The sequence below is a fragment of the Triticum urartu genome, chromosome 5A (assembly GCF_056163025.1).
Source record: "Triticum urartu cultivar PI428250 chromosome 5A, HENAU_Tu73, whole genome shotgun sequence".
NCBI lineage: Eukaryota > Viridiplantae > Streptophyta > Magnoliopsida > Poales > Poaceae > Triticum > Triticum urartu.
Genome location: NC_141877.1, coordinates 577,925,486 through 577,951,160, shown reverse-complemented (window position 1 = coordinate 577,951,160; position 25,675 = coordinate 577,925,486). Strand labels below are relative to the sequence as shown.

The 25,675-nt window shown below is 44.5% G+C and overlaps 3 protein-coding genes across 7 annotated transcripts; 1 reads left to right on the top strand and 2 right to left on the bottom strand.

Moving 5' to 3' along the window:
* The first annotated feature begins 1,186 nt into the window (after nucleotides 1–1,186).
* LOC125506012 (uncharacterized) lies at nucleotides 1,187–2,129 on the top strand. The gene has a single exon (XM_048670895.2). It carries the CDS (start codon nucleotides 1,307–1,309, stop codon nucleotides 1,856–1,858), a length of 552 nt encoding a protein of 183 aa, XP_048526852.1. The 5' UTR covers nucleotides 1,187–1,306; the 3' UTR covers nucleotides 1,859–2,129.
* A 7,366-nt stretch (nucleotides 2,130–9,495) lies between these two features.
* Nucleotides 9,496–14,053, bottom strand: LOC125507375 (putative E3 ubiquitin ligase SUD1). Of its 5 annotated transcripts, none has more exons than XR_015602723.1 (5): nucleotides 13,229–14,053; nucleotides 12,034–12,546; nucleotides 11,754–11,935; nucleotides 11,428–11,664; nucleotides 10,566–10,725 (listed from the first exon to the last, which is right to left on the bottom strand). XR_015602723.1 is itself a non-coding variant. In XM_087521820.1 (4 exons), the coding sequence occupies exons 2-4, from the start codon at nucleotides 10,662–10,664 to the stop codon at nucleotides 9,767–9,769; spliced, it is 723 nt and encodes a 240-aa protein (XP_087377946.1). In that variant the 5' UTR covers nucleotides 10,665–10,725; nucleotides 11,428–11,567; the 3' UTR covers nucleotides 9,496–9,766. The 5 variants fall into 5 exon arrangements, 2 of the variants coding, with proteins under 2 accessions (XP_087377946.1, XP_087377945.1); XR_015602724.1 differs by having other exon boundaries at nucleotides 10,663–11,284; XR_015602725.1 differs by having other exon boundaries at nucleotides 10,664–10,931.
* Nucleotides 14,054–17,197: 3,144 nt separating this feature from the next.
* On the bottom strand, nucleotides 17,198–18,802 carry LOC125510707 (Carbohydrate-binding protein). Its single transcript, XM_048675959.2, has one exon. The coding sequence runs from the start codon at nucleotides 18,639–18,641 to the stop codon at nucleotides 17,511–17,513; it is 1,131 nt and encodes a 376-aa protein (XP_048531916.1). The 5' UTR covers nucleotides 18,642–18,802; the 3' UTR covers nucleotides 17,198–17,510.
* Nucleotides 18,803–25,675: the final 6,873 nt, after the last annotated feature.

The following is a 25,675-nucleotide window of genomic DNA, read 5'->3' as shown; positions in this document are numbered from 1 at the left end:
CATAAGGAAACGTGGAGAAAACCCAGCGCCTAATTCAGTTGCCGCGACTCGATCGCCACGCATCCGGAAAAGAACCAATCGTTGCACCCGCACATGCTAGACGAACACACTGAACGGTACGTACGTTTGCTCGACCGGCGACGTGTGATGTTACTGAGGTACCGATCGATCGCGTCTCGTCATACCACACACAGCTCCATCTTTAATCAAGCATGATTAGGCGGCTGAAGCTGACACTCCCGGAAGTGCCGCACATCGCCGAGGCCATTGCCCATCGCAACTTTCGTCCAGCTTTTTCGATCACCACACACGTATAGCCTCCTAGTACCACGCGTACATACGTGTACATACTTGTGCAGTGGATGCTTTAAAAAGAACCATCCATGCCTACGTACGTACTTACGTACTTATTTACCACGTGACGCATTAGCGCATTGTAGCCCACTGTGCAAGTGTAAGTGGCCTCGTGACAGCAGCATGCACAACACAACGCAACGCAAAACCCACACGTAGTCAGCTAGCTAGCGGTCAAGACAAGCCCGTGTCCCTCCCGCTGTTGGTCGGGCTAACGTGGCGGTCGCCCGGCCGCGAACGAGATCCTGGGTCGCCACGCCGGCGCCGGCGGGCCCCGGCGAGCAGTGGCCTACGGCGCGGCGCCCAATGGGACGCCCCCACAAGTGCGCGGGCACGGCACTGCATGCAGATGCAGTTGCACCCCAGCCATCGATGCGCGGCATCTCGCGGCCATTACTTCGCGATTAAGCTAACCCCCCCCCCCCCCCCCCCACCCTACCTCGACCTACGCGGGCCCGCGACCCACGTTGCACCAACCGAGCACCCACGCAAAAGGAGGAGGGGCGCCACGTGGGCCCGCACGGGCATGCATGCGCGATCCGCCGTCCATTGCCGCCGCTGGGCTCATCGGCGCCGTCCGTGCCGCGAAGACGGGAGCACGTGGGCAGGCACATACGGGCCCGCCTGGTGATTGGATATACTGTCACAGCCGTAGAATCTTTACCCGCCGAGAAGAAAAAGGCGGCCAAGAAAGAAAGCCACCGGGGCGAAGGAAGAAGAAGCCTCACGTAAATGCAGGACCCGCGTCGTGGGTGGGTTGCGGGCCCCGCGGCGAGGGAGGCTCGACGGCCCGGCTCGGCCCGCGCCGGGTCTATAAATACCGCCAGTTTCCTCATCGCTTCTTCCCTTTTCCCCGATCCCTCTCTCGAACCCCCCTAGATTCCCGGAATTACGGTTTAGTCCTTCATTTTGCTGTGGCTGTTGGCGTTAAGTGTCAGGGGAAAGAAGGAAAATGCTGTCTCTGCAGGAGGCGATCGGGCTTGACATGGACGCGATGACGTCCGGGTTCGGGTTCACCCCGTGGGCACCCGACACGTGCCCCACCCTGGACGAGCTCATGGCGGCGTCGTCCACGTCGTCCCCCAGCTCGTCCGGCGGCGCGGTGGACCAGGCGGCGGGGCTGGTGGAGGACGAGGAGGAGCGCCGGCGGCGGCAGCGCCGGAAGGTGTCGAACCGGCTGTCGGCGCAGCGGTCGCGGGCGCGCAAGCAGCAGCGCCTGGAGGAGCTCCGCGGGACGGTGGCTCGCCTCCGCGCCGAGAAGCGCGAGCTGGCCGCCAAGCTGCACGCCGTGGCGCGGCACGAACTCGCCGTGCGCCGCCAGAACGCGCGGCTCCGCGCCGAGGAGGCCGCGCTCAAGCGCCGGCTCCACCGCCTCCTCGCGCTGCAGCGGCTCACGCAGCAGCTCCGGTCGCGTCGTCCGGGGCCGGGCGCTGGCAGCGGGCCGGGAGGAGCCGCCTTCCCGCCGGCGGCAGCGCTGGGGCTGGCTTCCCTCATGACCTACTAGGAGGGCGCGCGCGGGTGGTCACGACCCATGGCCACGGACGGAGGTCACATCACGTGTGAAAGTTTTGGAACGGATGGCGACGAGAGTACTACGTGCGTGAATGAACCGGGAGCACTCACTACTGGTGCTTGCTTTAAGCAGCTGCATGCCATGCTACGGACCCGTGCTTATTTTAGTTGACGTGTAGGCTGCATATATATAATTAAGTACTACTACATGAATGAATGGATCGTCCGTCACCTGATGTAAATTACTACTAAATGGAAAACTACTGCCGCTTTGGCACCGTACGTGAAGAGCCCGACTGATTCACCGCTCACTCTGACCAAAATGCTCGTCGGCAAGTGCGTAGGTTGACGCACCGGTCTCTCTGTTTTCACTCTGGACTATCTAACGTCGACAGCCGTGAGAGCCTTTAGGCTAAACGGAAAAGATGCGCGTCTTCATTTTCTATCCACTGATTCACCGTCAGCGTACGTGCAGATTCACTGTGTGGCCAAAATGGTCGTCGGCATGTGCGCAGGTTGACGTACCAGTCTCACTGTTTTTCGCTTATTTAACGGTGCATGACACTACGCCGTCTCTTGTCGATCGTGGGAGCCTTTAGGCCAAACGGAAAAGATGCCCGGCCTCTTTTCTATCGGATATCCTGGCGGGCCATGGCGTAACGTGAGCCACCCCGCTTTAGTGAAAACAAAGAATAGGCCGTGGTGATAGAATTTGACAGGGACAGATCACTGAGTTACTAAGCAAAGGTGGCCGACTGGCCAGCAGCATTGAATCGAATAAGTAGGGCAAAGGCAAGAGCTTAAAAGGGAGGGGCAAGAGATATGCTAGCTAGAAGACTTGATGTTGCAGTTCAACAGTTGCTTCCAGATTCCGTTGATCTAAAGGGTTAGAGCAACTTCAACAGGCCCCTAAACACATAGTCCCCAGTCCTCTAAGCAGCTTTTAGAGGTTGGGGGCGAAAGAAAGGAAAAGCAAGATGCCAAGATTTAACAAGTCTTCCAATTACGGCCCCAACAATAGGGAGAATGATACAACCTTGCTGCAACGGCGCTGATGGTGCTTCCAGCCGCCAACGGCCTCTTTCGCACCGCAGAACCTCCCTTATGCTCTCTCTCCTCTCCATCCGATCTCCGTATGCCTTGTAGCCGCTCTTTGCCCTTCCATAACCCTAGATATGGCTGTCATCGAGCTTGTGTCATGCCGCCATTGCTTCGGCTGCCATCCCACCCTATCGACCCCCCTTGGTCATCATTCTCGTGCTCCAATCTACTGTACCTTTCCTCCCTGGTGTTGGGAATATTTTTCGTAGGCTACTCTCTATTTCTCTACGCTTATTCATGATGCCACTCACGCATATCTAAGGATTGGAGGTAGGGACCTTCTTATACTATCTTTTCAAAGAGTCTGACTCTTATACAGATAAGATTCCTAATTATTAAAACTAGTTTCCATGTAGAGTTCAGATCAAACTATCAACCACGATATAGTTTGTCTGTTAACGGAATCTATCAGTTGAGCCCCTGAAACACACACTTGTGAGCAATGCGCGATGATTAGGGCCGTAACCTAATCCATGACCTTTTCTTCCAATTCTCAATGTATCCAGGTAGTCTTTTCAGTATAAATACAAAGTATTGTTTTTCATTGATAATCGGCCACCTTCCTTAAGCTTTGAATGCTTGAATATGTTCCAGCAAGTAAAATTTCATGGTAAACATGTAGAGCAATTCCATGTATAAATACATGTAAAATTCCATAATGAGGATTTCCGAATATTAGTAGTTTCAAGTAATTTGAATATAGTTACAAAACACATTCCAACACCTACATGGCCTCAATTGGTTCTAGTGCTTTAATCGACACGACAACGATTGGAAGGATGGGTGGTAAAAAGAAAAAGGAAACTTGAGGCACTGCAGGTCCCACATGTCATAAGAGAATAAAGGTGAAAACTGGGGGGGGGGGGGGGGGTTATTGTTGGAGTTAGATGAGGCAATTTATGGGGGCTCAAGAAATGGTGCAACCTCCATTTGGTGCACGGGAGCATGAAAATGGGGGCTATTGCTGGGGTTGCTTTCACCGAGTATCCTTAATTAGAAATTGGTTAAATATAATTTGTAGGAAATTGATCTCGTGTCTAATTAACTTGAACTACTCCAACAAGTGGTATTTCCTAGTCTATTTCTATTTTCAAAACTGATTCATTTTGAATTTTGTGCATCGCAACATGATCCTAAAAACAACACGCAAAGTAATTACCTAAAAGCATGGCAGTATACATATCATTCTAACTAAATGTCACTACCACTAGCACAATGCCTGTGCGTTGCAACGAAGGCACAACAAAGTCGTGGAGATAGGCAGTCGGCTTATGAGACCACCGAAAGGCGTTTGTGTCCCACGACTATTGCGCTGTTCATGGTTAAAAAGGAGCAAGAAGGCGAGGGGAGATCTACATGCAACGACCGTTGGAGAAACTTAAGCGGCGATGATAGGGGCTTTGCAAGATTTGAAGTGAGGTAACATTTTATGTTTTGAAATGTGGGAGGATTAGCATTAGAAAGGAGAATGCACGAGGTCAATGATCAGTTAGGAGGACGAAGTCCATCGATGTATTGAAATTAGATTTTCTTTGCTCTTTTATGCTATGATATAAAGCAACAAGAGTTGTTTTGAGCTGATGTTTCATTTCCGTATTTGTTATTTGTTCTTTCATAAGAGTGTTGGTGTGAACGATGTATTTGTGTTGTTTTTATATACGAGTAGAAGTGTATTTGTTTATATATGCTTCTGGAAAGGTAGCTAGCATCACCTGTGAGCAAAAATGTATTTGTTTGATTGTGACTTTTACAAGGTTAATGGCCCCACATGTGAACAATAGCAGTGGAAGAAAATTGAATTCACCCGACATAACTTTATAAGCAGGCAAGATGATTGAGAACCAAATTACACAGCCATCGTGGACCTACCATAGCAATGGTTCTCAAGATGCTTTACCCACGCTAGTAAGTAGTTAGGTGCCAGCTCGAGCTCATATAAAATTGGGAGAACGGTACAATTGAAAAAACTTGAAAAACAATAAAAAATTAAGAATTTTTTTGTGCCAAGCATTGAACAATGTTTTGAATGCTTGCAAAGTCTCATCGTGAAATCACATTCTTAGAAGTCATGGCAAAAAGAAAAATCAATGCTATAAAAATGTTATTTCCAAAAGCATTTTGGAGTGATGATTTATTTATTTTTGCCACGACTTCCACGAAAGTCATTTCATGATTAAATTTTACAAGCACTCGGAACATTTATCAATGTTTGTCATATTTTTTTTTACATATTTTTAAGGACTGTGATATTTGGCACACGTGTGCCATATAAGCAAAACTGCCACACCTCTACTTCTTTCATTTTAAAGTACCACACGATCCCTCGTCCTTTGACCTCGCCTCCTCCCAAATGACCCCGGAGGCTCGCCCGAGAAACATGTTTCTCCCGCACATCTCGCGCGCCCACCCCCGAGAAAACTGTCACTTCTTCACGTCTACCACATGATTTCTCCTCAGGACAAAGTTACCATGATATTCGTATGCAAGTTATCAGGCCTGTGTTGCGTAACTTACCATACTATTTACATAGAACGTACGAGGTACTATGCTTCAACAACTACACCCCTTCAAAGTCACCAATGTATTTTATACACAAGTTAGAAGGTTTTCGATGTGTAAAATACCGTGGTACTTACACATAAGTTATCAGGGTATATGTACATCAACCTCCCCCTGGTCAAAGTTACCATGGGGGATTGTACATGAGTTATCGGGTCTACAGTTCGTATATTATCATGATACTTGCACCTAAAAACCTGGGTGTGTTTCAGTAGCATTTTCCATAGGTCAAAAATTACCACGATGTTTTTGCGTAACTTATCACGCCTATAGCACGTGTGCCCCTCATGACACTAAACATTATGTCACTTTCTCATGGCACGCCATGTGTTGTGTTCATCCAAGAGGCCCACGCGCGGCGAGTGTATGTCTTTAACAACTTTTTTTCCTTTGGTAAAAAAAAGTTACCATCATGTTTATATTGCAAGTTATCGGTTATGCGGTGCTTATATTATCATGTTATTTACACGAAAATTATTGGGAATGTTTTGAACAACTTTTTCCTGGGAGAAAAAGTTATCATGGTGATTCTAGGTAACTTATCAAGCCCGTAGTGCTTAAAATATCATGTTATTTACATAAAATTTATCAGGGGTATGTTTCAGCAAATTCTCCCCCACGGGTCAGAAACTTATCATGGTGTTTAGTTATCACAGTGCATATATTTTCATGCTATTTACACATAAAAATGCCAGGGGAGGGAGGTATACTACCGTGCTATTTACACAGAAGATATCGGAGTATCTTTTCAAAAAAAAATCCCTACGGTCAAAGTTACCATGGTGTTTCTACCTCAGTTATCAGATGTGCGCTGTGTATATTACCATCTATTTACACATAAATTATCGGGTATCTTTTCACATTTATCTTCCCCAATGGTTAAAATTACCACGATGTTTGTATCTAAATTATCAGGTCTATAGCGTGAATGTTATCGTGCCATTTACAGAAATTACCGGGGGACGGGTTCAACAAATTTATTCCCAATGATCAAAGTTACCACGATGCTTGAAACAAAAAAAATTCAGTGCTAACATATTAAAGGCAAAAACATGTCAAAAACAATATTCCCCTTAGCTTGTTCAACAATCAGTGTCATAGGTGAGGTGGTTAGTTCCCTTCGTTGATTAGCTGCATACCTCCAGACCAGAAATCAAATCCTAGTCCAAGCATTATTTTTGCCCGAAAATTAGGAAGTCACGTGAGGCCATAATTGATGATTACGAAAATTAGGAAGTCACGAGCGGGTGTGCCCGCGGGAAAGGAAGGAGATCGGGAGGCGTGCAGGAAAGGAAAGAAATCGGAAGGGAGGTCGGGAAGGACGTGTGAAAAAGGAAGGAGATCGGAGGGCGTGTGGCAGTTTTGTAATCTGACACACGGTTATCATATACATATTTCGTATTTTCAAATGATTTTCATTTTTCCGAATTTTAGTATCTTACTGTTTATCCCAAGCTCATTTGAGCCGAGGAGCAGAAGAGCGCTTTGGTAGAAGCTGACCCAATTCTTAAATTAGCTTGGCAAAGGCAATCTCATAAAATTAGCTTTCTGTTCCCTCCGTCGTGTAGCGGCCGCTACCTACGACCCGATTTATGGAGCGCCGTGCCGAGTGCCGACATTATCCGGCCGATACGATCAAACTGGCGCCACGTACGTAGCATAATTGTTGGAATTTTGCTAGTAGGCCTTTGATCCAAAGATCAACTAAAATTTTGAAATTCTTTTGGTCTATTCATGCATACATGTGAGTGGAGTGAGTGAGACTAAAGTTTAGTCTCATCCCGGAAGTTGAGAGAGAGTTGCACCTCTTTATAAGGTGAGCTCTTCTACCATTTGTATAAGCATGAGAAGAGGAGACCTACACGCGCGCTCCTCCTCCTCGCTCGCCTCGCCACGCCTCGTCACGACGCGCCGCGCCGCGCCGCGGATTGCGGGATTGAGCCGAGCCAAGGACAGAGCTATGCACGTTGTCTATATTGTGACGACTCAGACGTGGGGTTTACTCCCACGACCCACCCGGCCCGCACTATATAGTCAGGCAGACCCGCCTCTCGTGATCCTGTACGGGAGAGGGGCGATCAGGTTTTTGGGGAACGCATTCGCGCGACTGCTGGCAGCGATGACTTCGCGAACAACGACTTCTTCCCCGACCTCGGCAACCTCGTCCTCGACGACATGGGCGACAACGTCAACGCCGGCGGTGCTGCACCCGCTGCACCGTATGTGATTCTATCCTTCCTGTTTGAGATCGTGATAGAATTCATGCTTCTAGTATGTGCCCTAGATATGATATGCTAGTTCGTATGATTAGTTTAATCTCTGCTGCTGTGGTCACGATTTATCTTCTGTTTATTCAGATTAAATCTCGTAATAATTTGCTCATATTTCCAACAATAATGTCCAGCACTTTGATCTACCAGCTACGACCCCTCCTTTACGATTAAACATTTCGACCCGTATGGCACGTGGAGTACTACTGACACTTGAGCTCCATTGCAGTCTTGACGGGTAGCGGTGCCACGTGCGATCACCAAGCCTTTGGAACGAAGGAAATCAGGCACGGCGCAGTGCGTGCACGCTTCGCCGGCGACGGACGCGTGCTGATTTCTGGTCTACATGGCGAGCCCCGGCCGGTAAGCAAAGGGCTGGTGCGATCTGCTGGGCCACAGCGTGACCATTGACCAGCTCTCCCCTGTTGAAATTTCCTTCCTTCGATGCCTGACAGAAGGAGTGGCACGAGCTATGAGCGGATAAGAATTGCCGTTGTGGAGCAGCAAGAGCCATAACATTTTATGAAAAGAAAAACAGTGGGCGATACCTCACCCGTTGAGCTCCTGACGGACAACTTTCGAGCGCTGAGAACTGCAAGATCCACTGCGCAACAGAGTACCAGGAAACGTCAACAGGATAAGGATGATGCCAGCAAGCAGTTAACTATGCGATGCATTACACTAGTAGGACCGGCTGGGACTCCAAATGGATAAGCTTTTCATTCAAAAAACAGGAACTCCGCAACAGGTGTTATCAGCAATGTCCCAGCCCAAATATAACCGCAGTACTACTGCAGCAAATGGGCAGGGTTGTCTGGTCTCGCTTCAGCCTCACTTCGTTCTGCAAACTGTGCACTTTTTACAGGAGATCATATAGCAAACGACACTATCGGGTTCTCGACCTCCAAAATACCGCAGTCATTCCACGAGAATTGCAATGTAAAAGTGCTGGGTTTTTCAGAAACAAATTGGGAACTTAAAGTCATTGACAGGGGAGCGAAGCTAACTCCAATATGAGGTGCTGTTTCCATATGCAAACACAATATCACAGTCTCTAGTATATATATGTTTCGGCTATAGACGGGAAACACAAACATGGAGTGCCTGTTCTAGGCTGAAACAACGGTCATATCCCACCCATATCAGTCCGTATAGCAAGTCCATTCTAGATATGACGTGAACACAATAAAACATCGCACGTAGACCAAAAAAGCGCACATAACAACTTCTATAAAACGCAGATTGCGGGGGACCCCTAGAATAATACGAAGATAAATGAAGTATAACCCTTGTGAACCTGCACATATCTTTTATATATGTTGACTGAGTCATCACTTTAATCACTACTAATGGCACTTCTAAGTGAAAAATGCAGGGGAGAATAGCAGACAAACTCCCTAGGTTTTCTAGAGAGATTAGCTAGATCCATTGCAGGTCATCGGTATCTCAGAAGAACACCTTTAAGCCCAACTTATTCCTTTCTCTCCAGCAAAAATCAAGCCCAGCCGAACATAAACTACAAACCACTTAGGTACATAATTGCCATTGTTCATTCATCCAAAAAACATTACTGCCAGAGTTGCACACTTTCAATGCTGCAACTTTGGACCAAGCAATTGTGCAATTTTAAAACTCATTGGGTTCAGCCAGTCGTGTAATGAAAACAAACATGCTAAGTGTACCTGAAATCAGTCAGCTGTGATGCAGAAACAAGTATACAAACTGTCTTGTCAAGTTTAGATGTCCACAAATGCTGAATTCAGCAAATGCCCTCCACACAGAAAACCACGCCCATATGTACAAGTTTCGTGGGAAATTTGTCTGTTTGGAACCATCTCATTTGCATCCATCCTGTCAGTAACGCGACCTATATATTCCTTTCCGTCTGCACACCCAAGTGTTGATATTACTCACCCTATCCCTATCTGAAGTGAACTAACTGCTACAAGAAAGTCCTCAGAAAAGAGTCTTCAGCTTCTGCCTCCAACGTCTTCCAGCCTCCGCCCAATGGCATAGCGGTCATGCCTGATAGAATCATGGAGCTGAACGAACAACACATTGCCAAGATAGTAGAAGGCGCAAATGCCAAGGCTGCCCAACCATGAGAAACGGTAGGCCGTCGAGTTCAGGGAGGCAGAGTAGCCCAATCTTGGGAAGACGCCCTTGGCAAGAACATAAGGAACACCCAGAGCAACGAGTAGCTTCATGGCGACAGGAATGCACACATCTTGAAAGAACCACCACATTGGTCTGAGCTCTGCAGCAAAATCTTCATTTGCCCGCTTAAGCTTCGCCTCCCAACTTTCATCGACGTGGTTAATCCATAAGAGCTTAAAGAACCGGCCCAGGAGCCAAGTGCGGAAAAAGTTTAGAGCTGGAAAATCATCATCGGTGCCAACGAAGGGTGATATCAGTAATAAGTCAGCCAGCAAACCAATCAAGAGAGGAATGATGACCGTCTGGCAAAGAAACAATCAAGTTACTCAGCTGTAGGATAAACTAGAAAAATATATAAATGAAGGCACCTAGATTGAATTCCTCACCCATATGAAGAAAAGCAGATCCCTCTTCAAAGCTAGAAGGCATGTTCCCCCAGAAGTCATGCATGCAGATAAATCTCTAAGGGCGGCAATGATAGTTGATATGACGCAAAATCCAACAGAAATAGCAAACAAATCTACAAGAAAATACTTGCACAAGTAAGCCCAGACAAGATCAAAATTTACTTCCATTGCAAGTCCAATGATTATCTCTGAACAGTCATTTACCATTGGACTTCAATCCACCTGCTACTGGCAGCGGAGGGATGGCAATCAGCAATGCACGACCTACTGAGACTGGAAACAAAAGCATAGCAGAATAGAACATCACAGCAGTCAACCATGCTAGGACCACGCCTAGAATTGTTTGAACAGCAGCATATCTCCTGCTGCAATGTGCAAGAAGGGTAAGTAAGCATCACATGATCCATATTGCCCTTATAAAAGCCATGTCAGGCAGCAAAACATTATTTGGATTCAGTACCTCACTTGATTGGCTTACATAGGTTTGAGGATCCAAATATGTAATCTTCTAGTTCTGGAACCTAAAGCCTACTTGAACCATATTGCAAGTTATCCCTATCCTGAAATTTTACTAAAACAAATCGAAAAATATGGACTACCATAAGTACCAAATTGTCAGCATGCCAAGTGTGACCGCTTAATGAATTGACAGTGAGCAGAGACCCAAATTGCAAGTTTTCCCTATGGTAGAATTTTACTAAAATAATTAACAGTTGATGGACTAGCATAAGCACCAAACTGTCAGAATGCCAAGGTGTCATCGCTTAATAAATTGACAGAGCAGAGATCCAAGAGTACACGATAATTCCCTATGAAAGACGAATATTTTCGCAAGAGATGCTGAGATGGACTGTCCCCTTGAACAGAGGTAAACAGGAGAGCACGTGCCAAAATCACTGGCCATTTTACAAGAATGGAAGTACCCTATTTAAACAGTGAACAGTGAAACAATAAGTAAAAGATAGATAAAATTATAAAATGGACGTAGATTCAGTCTGGCCAAAAAGACTAAAATCAGGGCTGACTGTGCAGCTCCTCCCTGAGTGAAAATCAGTATGGGTGTTTACCATTCGTCCTTAGCATCATCGCTGGTACCATACTGGTCTTTTGGTGCAACATTGTTCCCAAGAGCCTGACCAGTAGTGACAAATCAGTACCCCACTACCCTCTCCATTACACGCCCAAGGTAGATGACTGTTTTGCCAATGAGATACGTCATGTGATGAACAGCAGAAAGTAACTCTGCAAAGTTTAGTAGTGGCCCTTGCCAAACTGATGTGCCCTTAGCAGGATGATCAAAGTAGCTACGATTCAAAAAAATAGTAAAATCAATGTTTTGAGTGAGCATAGATGGGCAGAAACATCAGATAAAGAACAGAAATTGAATACTTACGTGATATCTAGTGGGAACACCTCTGATGCCAAAAGGTCAGCAATTTTGATAGGGACAAGAATGACCAGAGGAACAAAGAAAGTGTCCACAAAAAGACCAAGAAGGTTCTTTAAATAAAATTTGTAGAATGGTTCGGAGAAGTTATAGTGGAGAAAGGGAGTGACAACTCCTGGCCCGAATATCTACTCAAAAACAAAATACAACGCTCATGAATTATTTTCTGCGTCACTATTAACAATTTAACATGATAAGACCATAAATATAATAGTATGGTATTTACCTTGTGAAGAAGTCTGAATAATCTGGGGCGTATTTTCAAAAAGGAACGTCCAATAAGCCAATGTAGGGCAGCAGAAGCAAAGGATGAAGCAATCAGAAAATTGAACCTCTGGGACATTGTTGCACCAAACATTTTTGAAGTGCAGATATCAAGCGACCAGCCGAAGAACAATGGGTATATTATCACGTTGTATAGGATATTAAGAGAAATATTGGCAACTCTGGTTAATTTTATGATCCCTCTGAAGAATATACCATACAATCTTCTAAAGAAAATTGTGACCACAAGGCGCTCGCCCCTCAAGTACGGATAAGTATGCACCACAGCAAAACTTGCACCCACCTTAAAGATAAGTTCATATCCAATTAGAAGGGTAGAAGTTGTTGAAGTGTAAGAATTGACTTCATCCACATTGCCAAAGCTGAGACATGATGTTGACCATAGAATTATCCTTCCCAATGAAAATGGGACAAAACAAAATATACAAGCAAGGGCCATGTCAACTATTACCACCTGATTAGACAAGTATATTGTTAGATCTTTCTAGAAATAAGTAATAAAAAAGCAAGCAGGAGATATTTCAGGCTCTCATCCTCCAGGAGGACGCAAGTAAGCTACAAACCCACAACCTTGTAGATAAAAAAGGGTAGAATTACCTTAAGAAGGTAATAATAACATACTACGTTAGCATAGCAACTAAAACACCAAAAGAACAAGCTTAGACAGTTTTGGCGGTGCAATTGAAATAATAACCAGAAGAAGTCCAAAATCTATATTTGGGAGTAGTCCTCCCACTAGTGTATCCATCCCGGCCAATGGAAGGCACAATTTCAAGGTAGTGAAAGAAGCAAAGAGTTTAACATCGTCATATTTTATAGAACAACTTATAACAGTTTCTTCCATGTGACCATCATTCAAGTCTTGCTTACATTTCTTACAATAACCTGTACACATCCAGGATAATACACTTCGAACTAGCGCCATATTGTGCTGTGCCACTGTGACGAAATGTAAATAAACAATCAGGAAAACCTTGGCAAGATGTGCTAAATGCTCCAGTTCAGGACAGAACTGCATTAACAGGTGCTTTACTACGATACGAGAAGGATATTATCGTTCAACGAATACCGTAGCATCGTAATAAACAAATATAAGTAGCACACGTAGGATATTAGTTGAGAAGCAATGATCATACCGCCAAGGAAACTTCAACAGCCAATATCGCTAGGACCTGGAAGGCATCAAGTAACCAAAACTCCTGGCTCTCACTCCAAGTAACCAGGCGTTGAACCCAGCGCACATATGGAGCTACAGAAAATGGTGCAACCCAGCGTACAAATGTAGCCCAGAGCGCAATTGAAGCAGGGATGCAGGTCACAGATAGGCGTAGGGAGAGTAGATGGTGCACTTGAGCAAAGGTCGTGGCGAGCGCAAGACGCCATGTCCAGAGGGTGGTGAGCGGAATGACAAACTCCCAAACGACACAGAAGGCGAAGAATAGGGGGAGCAGCAGACCCATGAGTTTCCTGGGCAAACCCGCCATGAGCTCAGAAACATGCAGCCTCGCAGGGGCATCTGCGGCGTAGAGAGGACGGGTGGAGATGTCGCGGTTGCACACCTGCAATGATAAGAAAAAGATCAGACACTTCAACATTGGTATCACATTGAAATGGAACTGAAAATGAGTTCAACATAACCACAGCAATAATATGACAATAACAACGTATTACATTGCAGAAGGGGATATTTTCCCTGGCAATCTTACATTGCGGAAGGGGATATTTTCCCTGACAATCTTACACTGCAGAAGGGGATATTCCCCCTGGCAATCATACCAACGCCAACCATGACATAGTTCTAATAGTAAATGGGGTGAAGGTCGGTACTGAACCAGATTAATCTAGACGATATCAAAAATAGAATAAGAACTAAGCGCCCCATACCAGACCAACAACATGAGGGGATCAATCATGGCGGACATGATGCCGAGACCCAGGGGGGAGGGGCAGAAGCACGCGCCTGGAAACCCTAGCGGGGTGGGGGGGGGGGGGGGGGGGCAAGAGATGATACCTCGCAGCGGTTTTGTTGGCGGGCGGCGAGCCACCGGAGCTGGCAATCGTCGTGGACGAACCTGATGCTGCCGCGGCAGGCGCAGGGGCGACGCAGAGGGCGGTCCGCCTCGGCGGGGAGGCGGCATATGCGGCACTCCTCCCCCTCTAGTCTTCGCCGTCGTATCCGGGGCCATCCGCCGCTGGGAGTGCCGTCTCCGGCGGAGCGGCGGCGGTGGCGGCCGCGGCCCCGGCCATCAGGCTTTCCTTCGGGAAGCTTCTCTTCGGCACACAACTTCCGTGGCGCGGTGAGGTTTTTGTGCAGGGCCGTGAAGGGTTTGTGTCGACCGTTGGATGGAGATCCAACGCCAGTCAAGCTGGCTGAAGCTTTTCCACATTTCAGCTGTTATTATTAGATCTCCGACAGAGCCCCGATAATCCATCACTCTACCATATTGGAGCTGCTACGCTTAATACTTCATCCGTTCGGAATTACTTGTCTTGAAAATGAATGTATTTAAAATTAAAACATGTCTAGATACATCCATTTCTGCGACAAGTAATTTCAAACGGAGGGAGTAATACTTTCAGGATTTTGATCCAGAACACCTGGACGAAGGGAGTAGGTGCTTTTGAGAATCCAATAATTCAATCTATTCTATATCTCTCTACACTTGCATGTAAGCACTATCACAAAGTCTATTTTCTCGTCACTAATTCAGATCATTATGTTTCAACCACACACAATTCAACATCATTTCTCCACAAATTTTAGATTTTAAATTCAAAAATTCAAATTCAAGCATAATACAAAATGCATCAAATAATATAAATTAAGCATGAAGTTCATTGCCCATGGAGCTGCCACATGTGCCCAACAAGGTCATCATAAAGTTATCATGCTCCACGGGCTCCAATCTGCACCCCCGAAACGAAAATCCGGAGTCAGTTTTCATTCTTGAGAGGTGCCGCAGGCTTCACATATGTGTGTTCCTCATTCTCATATTCCCTCCGTTCCTAAATATTTGTCTTTTTAGAGGTTTCAAATGGTGACTACATATGAAGCAAAATGAGTGAATCTACACTCTAAAATATGTCTATATACATCTGTATGTGGTGACCATTTGAAATCTCTAGAAAGACGAATATTTAGGAATGGAGGAAGTAGATGCCAGCAAGCCGTGACTGCACATTACTGGGAATCTAACACACTCTATGCACATAACATTATCATGCAAACACATGAACGCTGCAACAAGTGCTAGCAGCAATGTTCTGTGTCAGTACAACCACTACTGTAGCAATTTGACATGGTTACCTGGTCTGTCTTCAGATTTCTTTCGGTGTGCGTACTTTACACCTTTTACAGAATAAATACAGCAAGTTTACATACAGGAAACCATAGAGCAAACAACATCATCGAGCTCTTGACTGACAAAACACTGCAGCTATTCCAGTAGAATTGTAATGTTGAAGTGCTGAGTTTTTCAGAAACTCAACTAGTTGCCAGGGGCGCAAGTATCGACCCCATGAGGTGCTATTTTCATACGCAAACACAGTATCGCCATCTATAGTGTAATATGTTTCAGCTATAGAGTGGAAAAACAATCACTTGAGTACTTTTTCTAGGCTGATAGAATGGTAAAACCCGACCCATTTCAGTCCATATAGCAAATTCATTCTAGATATGATTGAACAGAACAGAACAGAGCAACGCAAATAGACCAAAAAAGGTAGTCCAGAGCACATAGAAAATATGTAAAGAAAAGGTGATGAAATCCTGATTCCCTGAGGCCTTGTTCGGTTAATCTACTTCTCAAAAGGATTGGAGGTGATTGGAGGTGATTTTGGCTTGTAGGGGATTTAATCTCCCTCAATCCCTGCCAATCCCCTTCAAATCCACCTCAACCGAACAAAGCCTGAAAGAAGGACACCAGGATAGTGCACTTCTCTAGAAATGAATGTTTGCCTTGGTTGCTAGCTTAGAATCCCTTCTATGAACAAGCATCTTTTTCAAATCTACAAGAGACTGCTAGTACATAAGTTATTTTTGACTTGTAAAATGAACTGAAGTTCTATTCAAAATTCCAAATCAATATAAAATACATACAACTGTGGCTATTATTAAAGGAAAATAGCATCAATTTCATACAGCGCATGGCTCATCAATGATTGATCACAATCACAGAAATACTCTGCAGAACTCCAATTTGAGTAAATCTGGATATTTTGAAATGACAATGGGCATTTGCATGTTTACCATCAGACTAAACGCACTTCCATTAACATTTTTTAAGGGAAAGCCATCCAGCGAGCATTAAAAATTATAAATTGACCAGATTCAGTGGAAAACGCCAACAAGACAGTTAAATTTATGGTAACTTAAAACAAACATGTTTTCCTCAAAGAGATTATCAAAGCAACTACATCCTTGTCTACTAACTTCCCCACGCCTCTCACAATTCGCCATATCTCTTTCCCTAACTATACAAAGTGTCATAGTTAGTAAAACAATCAAACAAAATACTGATGTAAAGTTTATAATTCTTGTGTGTGAAACACTGTGGATACTGCAGTTTCTTTTCTTCATATTACCATGAAGCCATGTCCAAAAGGAACAGTTTAAAACAGAAGTTAGAGAAACAATATGCAATTAACAAGCAACCAAATCTAACACCAGTACGTCAAAAACTGTTTCTGCACCTGTATCATGTAAGCTAAGACGGAGGAACAGAAATCCAGTCCGTTAGTATTTTACCTTTGGGGGGAACTTTCATCGGACAATGCATCGACATCACTAGAGTAATGTTTGTAAGATCCCATTCAATATGTGATACCTACTGCTTCATATATGAATTCTTAGGAACCTCTAGTACACTACACAGGATGAATAATAAGTCGTCATCACAAATCTACATAGAATTAATATTGAGCTTACTAAAACTTCGAATCCAAACAAAGCATTCACAAATCCAATTGTGAAATGAGGAGGTTAAGCTATGTTTGACATCATAGAGAACAAAAGATAGTTGAAAAACAATTTACGAACATATAATAGATAACGACATGGATAGAAAACAAGACAATTAGGAAACCGACCAGAAAAACTTTCGATATTGATGATATCAGCAATGTTATAATGATGAAGATGTCAGTGATACAAATTCCTTCAAACGTACAACACATCTCCATACCAAATAATGCCTCAAACACACTTTCTCAAGGGCACAACAAATCAATCACTTCGATTACAGCCATGAATAACAACCCCAACCATAAGCCACAATAAAGCCTTGCAACCAAATTACCCCATTTCAGCTCTTTTTTTAGTTGAATTTACAGTTTTTCAGTACAATTTTAGCTACAATTTGTACATAAACAATGTGCAAATTATACAAGCCAAAAGCCCCCACCCTGTTGGCTGCATGTTCAAGCGGTAACCAGGAATCGAGTTCCATTTAACACATGCAGGCACAGTGTTATGCAGATTGTGGCGACAACCATAGACTTATCACTCATATACCTCATGGCTCGCAGTCCGCTGTCGAACGCGGTGTCCCCACTCTTTCTCGCCCCATCGTGCAGCTTCCACAGCACAAACTCAAGAAATGACCTCACCGTCTCAAATGTCACCCTCCCAGTAACATCAAGCACAAAATTCCTGTTGCTTGGCACTGCCAATGTGCTAGAGACTGTCTCCACCCACCCTTCCCCAGCTCTGCTACTGCCAGTGCCACTTCCATTGTTGTTGCCATTGCCATTATTATCCAATTTACTATTGGCCTTGGAGATAACTTGGTGAGAGGTCTTCACCAAAGTCTCCACTGCCCCGTTGCATACTGAAACAAGCAATTCCTTGACCTTGGCGTCATGGCTTGGATTGGTGAGCCCTTCGAAGAGCTGCTCGTAGGTATTGATGTGTATGGTCTTGTCAATGAACACCCCCACGGCGGTGCCGACGAGGACCTCAACCCAGCTGCTAATCGCCTTGTGCCCCTTTCCCGTTGCAACCACGTTGACCCAATCGGGCGATGAGGAGGTCTGCCCGGGAGGAGACGGGGCGGAGTAGAAGGCCATTACGAGGTGGCGCGCGAAGCTCCCGGCGACAGCGGACGCGAGGCGCTCCCCGGAGTCGGAGAAGAGCTTGTCGACGAGGCGGTCCGTGAGGGCCACCTTGCCGCCGGAGCCGGCCCCGGGGGTGGAGCCGACGCCGCGGAGCACCCCGGCCGCGACGGCCTGGGAGAGCGCGGAGACGGTGGCGGAGACCTCGGGGGAGGCGGCGAGCTTGGCGAGCTGCGCGACGCTGCGGGGGAGCTCGTCGGAGTCGGAGCGGACGAAGTCGGCGAGGTCGGAGGAGACGAGGGCGGCCGCGTCGGCGGAGGACGCGGCGGCGTCGAGGAAGGCCGCGAGGGCCGCGGCGAGGCGGACGAGGCGGCGGCGGCGGGCGGCGACGGCCGGGAGGTGGTAGATCTTGTACGCGCCGTAGGCCGACGCCGTCCCCAGCGCGGCGAGGAGGAGCCAGCGGCGGCGGCGGCGGGAGAAGGCGACGAGGCCGTCCATGGCGGTCGCCGCGCTGGTCAACGGGGCTAGGGTTCGGATGGGGGAGGCACGTCGGGGGCGGTGGCGCGGATGAGCGTAGCGTGGAGGACTGCCGTGATGGGTTGGTTGTTACGCGGCGGAGTCGCCGATAAAGATGATGGGTTCCGGTGGGCCCACGGCCGACTACTTCCCAGCTTTGTGCTCCTCACGAATTCCACTCTTTTGTTTAGAAACTCCTTTTTTTTTCCTTTTTCCAGCGTGACGAATTCCACTCACTGTGGAATCACACGGAATATCTATCTGAAGCCTGTGGATTTTGGGGCTGGAATGGCCTGGGCTTCGTGAGCCGCATTATGGACTATACATACTTTGGGCCGAAAAAGAGACGTGCAGTTCTGTTCGGCCAAAAAAAAAACCAAAGATAACGCCGGGCGATTGCCTCTGTGGCTTCTCTTCAAAAAAATTACTCTGTCTCTACTCTCTCGTTCAGCGCAATCTGCAGAGACTCCTATGGCCAGTTTTTGGGTGCATCAGCAATCAAAATACAGGGGGTCGCGGAGCCCGCAACTCTCGAAGCACTGGCTTGCCGGGAGGCGCTAGCACTAGCTTCAGACTTGGCCCTGTCCGATTTCATTGTGGCTACTGACTGCCAGGGAGTAACAGACGACATCAAGAATGGTACGGGAGGGACGTATGCTAGCATCGTCAAAGAGATTAGTGAAACGTCAAGAGACTTTCATCAATGTACCTTCATCTTCGAAGGTAGATCCACCAATATTGAGGCGCATAGTCTCGCTAAGCACGCTTTCGGTCTAGATCTTGGGCGCCATTTGTGGCTTATAAACCCACCAGACATTCATTGTATCCCTATGAACTTATTTGAATAATAAAGTGTGTTTAGACTAAAAAAAAGCTTTGTAAAACATCATTCCCTACCGCAAAAATAAAATAAAATAAATCATCCCCTAAAAAAACTTCGTTCAGCATCAGCTTCTATGGCATTGATGTGATAAAAAAGAATCTGCCTCTACGGCAAATGGCATTCAGCTTTGTAACGTCAACCCCATACTACTATTTTCCCCCTAAAAGGAACATCACACCAATAAGTTCTTCACTTCTTCTCCCTCCGTTCCATAGAGTTTAGTTCAAATTTGGACTAGAACCATGACCATAATTATTGAAAAGAGGGAGTATATATAACTAAATTGGTGATCCTTGCTAACCTACTTCTCACCACATGCAGTTATGCATTGAAAGAAACACAATTCAACCGTCAACACAATGCATGAAAAGAACCACCTCAATATGCAATCATGCATGAAAAACTATTGTACTACTCATATTAATAAAAAAAATTATTACATAAAAAATATAATATCATATATCATATCTAATTTAATTTCAATTCTTGTATTATTAATTAAATTATCATGCTCCAATCACATTTAAATATATTGCAAAAAATCCTACAATAATGCATGGGATATCATCTAGTTGAATGAGTAGATAGCCATTCATTTCCCAAAATGTTTTTCATGTTCATTTTTTCTGTTTTTGTTTATTTTCCTTCTTGTGCTTTAAATTTTCACATCAATTTTTTTACTAAGTAAGATGGTCTCTAACTTGTATAGTGGGAGATCCACACTAGAAATCAACGCGAGGGTGAGTTGTGCAATTTTTTCTACATATGGTGGGCTATAAGGGTGTGTTTGTAAGAGTTTTACTTCACCTTAAACTCCACTCCACCACTAAACTGTAGAGTTGTAAAATAGATTTGTCTAACGACCAAGCTCCAAATTAATTCAAGTTTTCAACGTAGATTATAGTGAAAACTCTAAAGTACCCTTCCACCTCTGTCCTTTTTCCTCGGAACCTGGTAATGCATCGGTTCAGGAACCGTTTTATTGATTATTTGATTTTCTTCTCTCTTTCTTTGTTTTGCATGCATCACGTGTTAATGAGTAATGATATGTTTCATATTTCTATAATTAATAATGACCAAGAATATAAATGCAAGGAATTGAGATCTTAGGATTTTCTTATGGGAAAAATCCGGTTGGGATTCATAGGTTTGATATAGCATTTTTCCCATGAAAGCAGTGACGTGAAATAATAAGCATAGGCATGTGAATTTGACCAATCAACGAAACATAAAAAGGATATTACATAGGTTGGGTCATGTTATATCTCTGCTACTATAGTACATAAAAATTTGAATTTTGATTACCTATCCGCCAAGACTCAGGAGCAATTATGAGCCATCGATTTGCTCTAGGAGATGAATATCCACCATTTATCAATACCTAGTCAAACGGTTGACATTTCTTAGATTCGCTGTGTACAGAGAGGCGCCAAAGTGACTCCACTATCTTTCTGGAATCCTCTCGGCTCCAAATGGGCCCACACACATGTTGGTCCAAAAGTTCAATGCTTAACAACCGGAGCCCTGGAAGATTCAAGAAAAAACAGCGGGTAAACAACTACCTTTACAAATCAAAGCACTGAAAATTTGTTTCCACCGAACTTTCGAACGCAGCAATTTGACGATCCTTCTGATCGAATTTAACACTCAAAATCATGCATACAACAAAACTAACAACGTGGGATAAGCAATTTTTTCATATACAAGATGAGTGAAGAACATGTGCATAGCACGTCCCTTCTACTAGTAGACAGTATGTCCGTAAATCCAAAAAAACATCCATTGTATCTAATGGCTAATACTCCACTCAAAGTGATCGAAACCCTTGTATACACTTGGATTATGTAACTAAAGCAGAGCCTTGCATAGAGCATAATGACATAGTTGAGAGTAATATTCCCTTCAACCTACGCATCAAATGGGACAACAAATCAAACCCTCTTTTACCCTTAGCACGTCAAATCTGACAAAAATAATTGCTTGTCTTGGTGTCACCAAAAATGCTTTGCAAATTGGGATATCCTCCATATAGTGCACATCAGTCCGGAAATGCCATTTAGTAGACAGGTGCATCGGTGGATTTAACAAAAACATATTTCCGCGACGCAAAGAAAGAAGACAATTATACACACACAAATACACATATAACAGGTCAAGAAAATGAAGGGTTCTCCACCTGATAAAGATTGACTAGGTTGGAAGCAAGGTCAACCACAATGTCTTATTTGGCAGAGATGGAATGAATGAAAACAATAGTAATTATTGGATGGAAATAAATACATGGGGGCACTTGGTGGGGAAGAGAAGGTATGCCAATCTTATGAGAGGTTGTGCATAAACCCAGGCATATGCCGGGCCGGGTCAGGCTTGTAAAAGCCCGACCTTCTTTTCTCAAGCTCGAGCCCTGCCTGAAGCCCGAAATGCACTCTTTTATCAAGCCCGAGCCCGGCCCAAAGTCAAGCCCGTCCGGAATGTTATTTTCTAGTGTTCGCACGTGTAAGACCGGCTTGAAATTCTGGAAAAAGAAGCCTGAACCCGGCCCGAAGTACCTTCCGGGCTGCAAAATGAGGCCTGAGCCCTGCCCGAAGCCCTTTTTTCGGGTCAGGTCATCAGGCCGGGTTGTCCATGCTCGGGTTTAGTTGTGCAAATCCAAGAGGTGTTGTTGCAATAACCAGGCAGTAGGGGTACCACTACCACCTAATTATGCGCAATGAACTAACGAGAGTCGATTCATCAAATTTTTGCCTTGCATGTGATGCTAAGGTTGTGAGTAGTTATTTTTCCTAATATTTTTAATTGTGCAGTGTTTGAATGTTTTCTCATGGGGTTATGTATTGCATGTCATAACACAAATGACATAAATTCTCTATTGTCATTGTTTTGGTATGATGTGGCTTTGCACTTTGATCTAATGAGAAGCATTCAAGGGATCCATATCTTCGTCTCTACCTCGGTACTTATCTTGTTCTCAAACCTTTCATATTGTGTGCATTGTTTGCTAGTTGTCTCATTTTATCTTGTTGCAAGCTTTCCATGCCATTGATGTTGATTTATCTTAGTTGCATTTCCAGAGAACTTGTAATCTAACAATCTTTGAAAGAAAATGTACAGTAATTAATACAAGAAATAATATCTATTTCCAGATTCAATTATCATATTATTAATCAAAACATTGATATTCCAACAATATATCTCCACAAATTCCCACAACAACGTGCGGGGTGTCACCTAGTTGAATGAGTTAACAATCCGGTGATTTCTCAACAAGTATTTTTATGTGTTCTTATTTTGTTCTATTTTCTATTAGCTTTTCTTCTTCTCCTTTGATTTTTTTTCATCATTTTGCCTATGCAAGATGAGCTCTAACTTTTACTGATGGAGACAACCATCTGAAAATCGGTATGAGGGTGAATTATTCGTGTAATATGGGATTCAAGTGTATGTTTGCAAGAGTTTCACTTCACCACAAACTCGACCCCATCACTCTGGAGCTATAAAAATGTATTTGGCTAACAATCAAGGCTCGAAGGAGATTGTAATGAAAAGTCTAAAGTACCCTCTCTCTCCCTCCTCCCCCTCCCTTTTCCTCCGAACTTGGTATTTCACCGGTTTAGGAAATGTTTCATCAATACCTTGATTGTCTTCTTTCTTTCCCTGTTGCGCATCATGTGTTAGACACAATCAAGCATATTTTATATTTTATTTGCTAATGGATAATTCCACTAACTAATTAGTAACAAGACCATCAAATGAACTAACTGGCAAGAAGAATTGCATATTTAACAAGAGTTTCATCACAAAACCGCTCGCATTCTCTTGAAATGAACTATGACCTGTAAAAAGAATTGCAAATACCACATGTGTATGGAACAATTGCCAAGAACTCAGTGTTTTAGTGATGTTTCTATCAAGGCTAAAATAATTCTCCCATAAGGTTAAAATATGTAGCAACAACTTTGCATTAGAATGCTTTTATCTACCTTTTGGAAATTTGCAATGCTTCTATCTACCTTCCGCAAATTTGTATTGCAATGCATCTATCTATTCCTAATTTAAGAACAGAATTTATACCAAAAAATATAACCAACGAACTAGTGTTATAGTCATGAGAGAAGGAGTAGAAAAACATTTTCTTTGACTAACCAACATGTGTATGGACACCATTTACCAACTAAATTATATAACCTCAAGAAGCATAAACCCGACAGGAATAGCAATGAAAAACAAAGATATGAGAGGATTAGGCCAGATGACCGTTGCAGGTAGAAGTGCTGGGATGAGGTCTTTATCAATATGTTAGCGACAAACTCTCGGGCTCCTGGTGGAAGGCCCTCCACAACGAGCTCTAGAACAACACAACGACAGTTCAAATCCGCTGATGATAGGGCGACATGTGGTTTGCGAGGTGCTAGTTGAGGGCATCAACCAAGCAACTCGAGAGACATGCTTCTTAGGCACCGGGAGGGTTCACATATGGTAGTGGTACGGGTACCAAAATGTACAAGCTTCTAGCAAAGCATACGACTTTCTAAATGTATATGATGATCTCTAGACAAATGGGCTTATACGAATCATATGACGAACTGCCACATGAGTGGATATACAGGAAAGGAATCCAAATATGCCGAATCACTCATGTCATCATCTTCTACATCCTAGGTCTCTGTGTTCTGCCATCTGGCTTATGTTCTTCATGTATCATTCAGATATAATAACTCTATGAAATTACGTCGGTACTTCCACATTGGGTAATGTAAGAGACATCCCTATTTTCTCCCGGGGGTCTTAATTACTGTTGTTTAGCTTTCAGTTAACCTCTGACCATCAAATTAAAAGTGAATAAACTACCCTCCTCTCTTTGAAACAAGGGGCACTTCAGGTTCAAGGAGTGGCACAGGAGAGACGAGGCGGCAATAGAGAGATGGCGGCGACCTTATGGGAGGAGTGGCAGGGGAGGTGAGGGCTTGGGCAACTGTGTCAAAGGTACCGAGGTACAAAAGTGTGTATTTCGAAACAACTTTTAGGATAGATGGATAATGGGGCTCAGCGTACTGGCTGAGATGATTATTGGCTGGTCCATTTTTAAGGTGCTAGTTGAAACATTGCTTCATGTCCGGGGTGAAAATCCTTGTTCTGGTATTTGTTGTCAGGCTCAGCAGCGATGATCTTGTGTCGTTACCTTATTGAAGGTCTCGCCTCCTTGCTGATGTACTAGCCTTTAATGCTTGCTCTCAGCAACCTGGATGAAAAATTCTTGCCCTGGCCATCAGCCAGACATGGCGACAGTGAAACAAAATCGTGTACCCTTTCTTGAAGGCGTTGTTGTGGAAGAAGATGACTTAGTCATAGGTGTTCTATTCTTTCCCTTGTAATGGTTCGACCGTGATTGTCTTTCATCCTATACTCCGTTTAATAATCATAACAATGGTTGCGTGCATCGCAATGATGCAAAGGCCGGGGGACTCAACAACGCCTATGACTTGGGATAATGTGCAGGTGCGGGAATCAAGTGGAGTAGGTTAATCGACCTTTTTCTAACTTCACCAAAATGAACTGGCCGACATCTGAACTCCAGTTCACCAAAACGTGAAGCTACACAAGTCCAGGACAACTCTTTATTTTTCTAATAAAACTGTGGAGTTAAGTTGTCCAATGCAATCTAAGCCGTTGTGGTGGCATTCTCTTTCAATGAGCGTATCTGAACTCAGTAGAATAGATTGTTGGCGGATGTTGTTTGCTATGATGCAATTATAAGGTACGGAGTCAAAGACGAGAAAAATTGACAAGTTTGACACGTTCATAGACCTATTTATGAACCTGATCTAAGCTAAAAAAAATGACTTGTGAACTTTGGCGGTAGCAGCGTTGTAAACTAACGCAAACTCGACTGGAATATCAATATAGACCCGAGAGTATCAAATGTGGCAATACGAATGTCAAGACAAGTGATGTCTGCCGCATGTGACATGGTCCATGTACTGGAAAATCATGTCGCCATTCATCGTGTGCCCGCTACAGAACGGCACCGCCCGCGCTTTCAATCTCTTGGGCGACCGGTGACCCAGCGGTGGGTGGCGAGTTGCAAATATCTACACTGTATGATCATTCCGGCATTTCATTGCAAGCAAGGTAC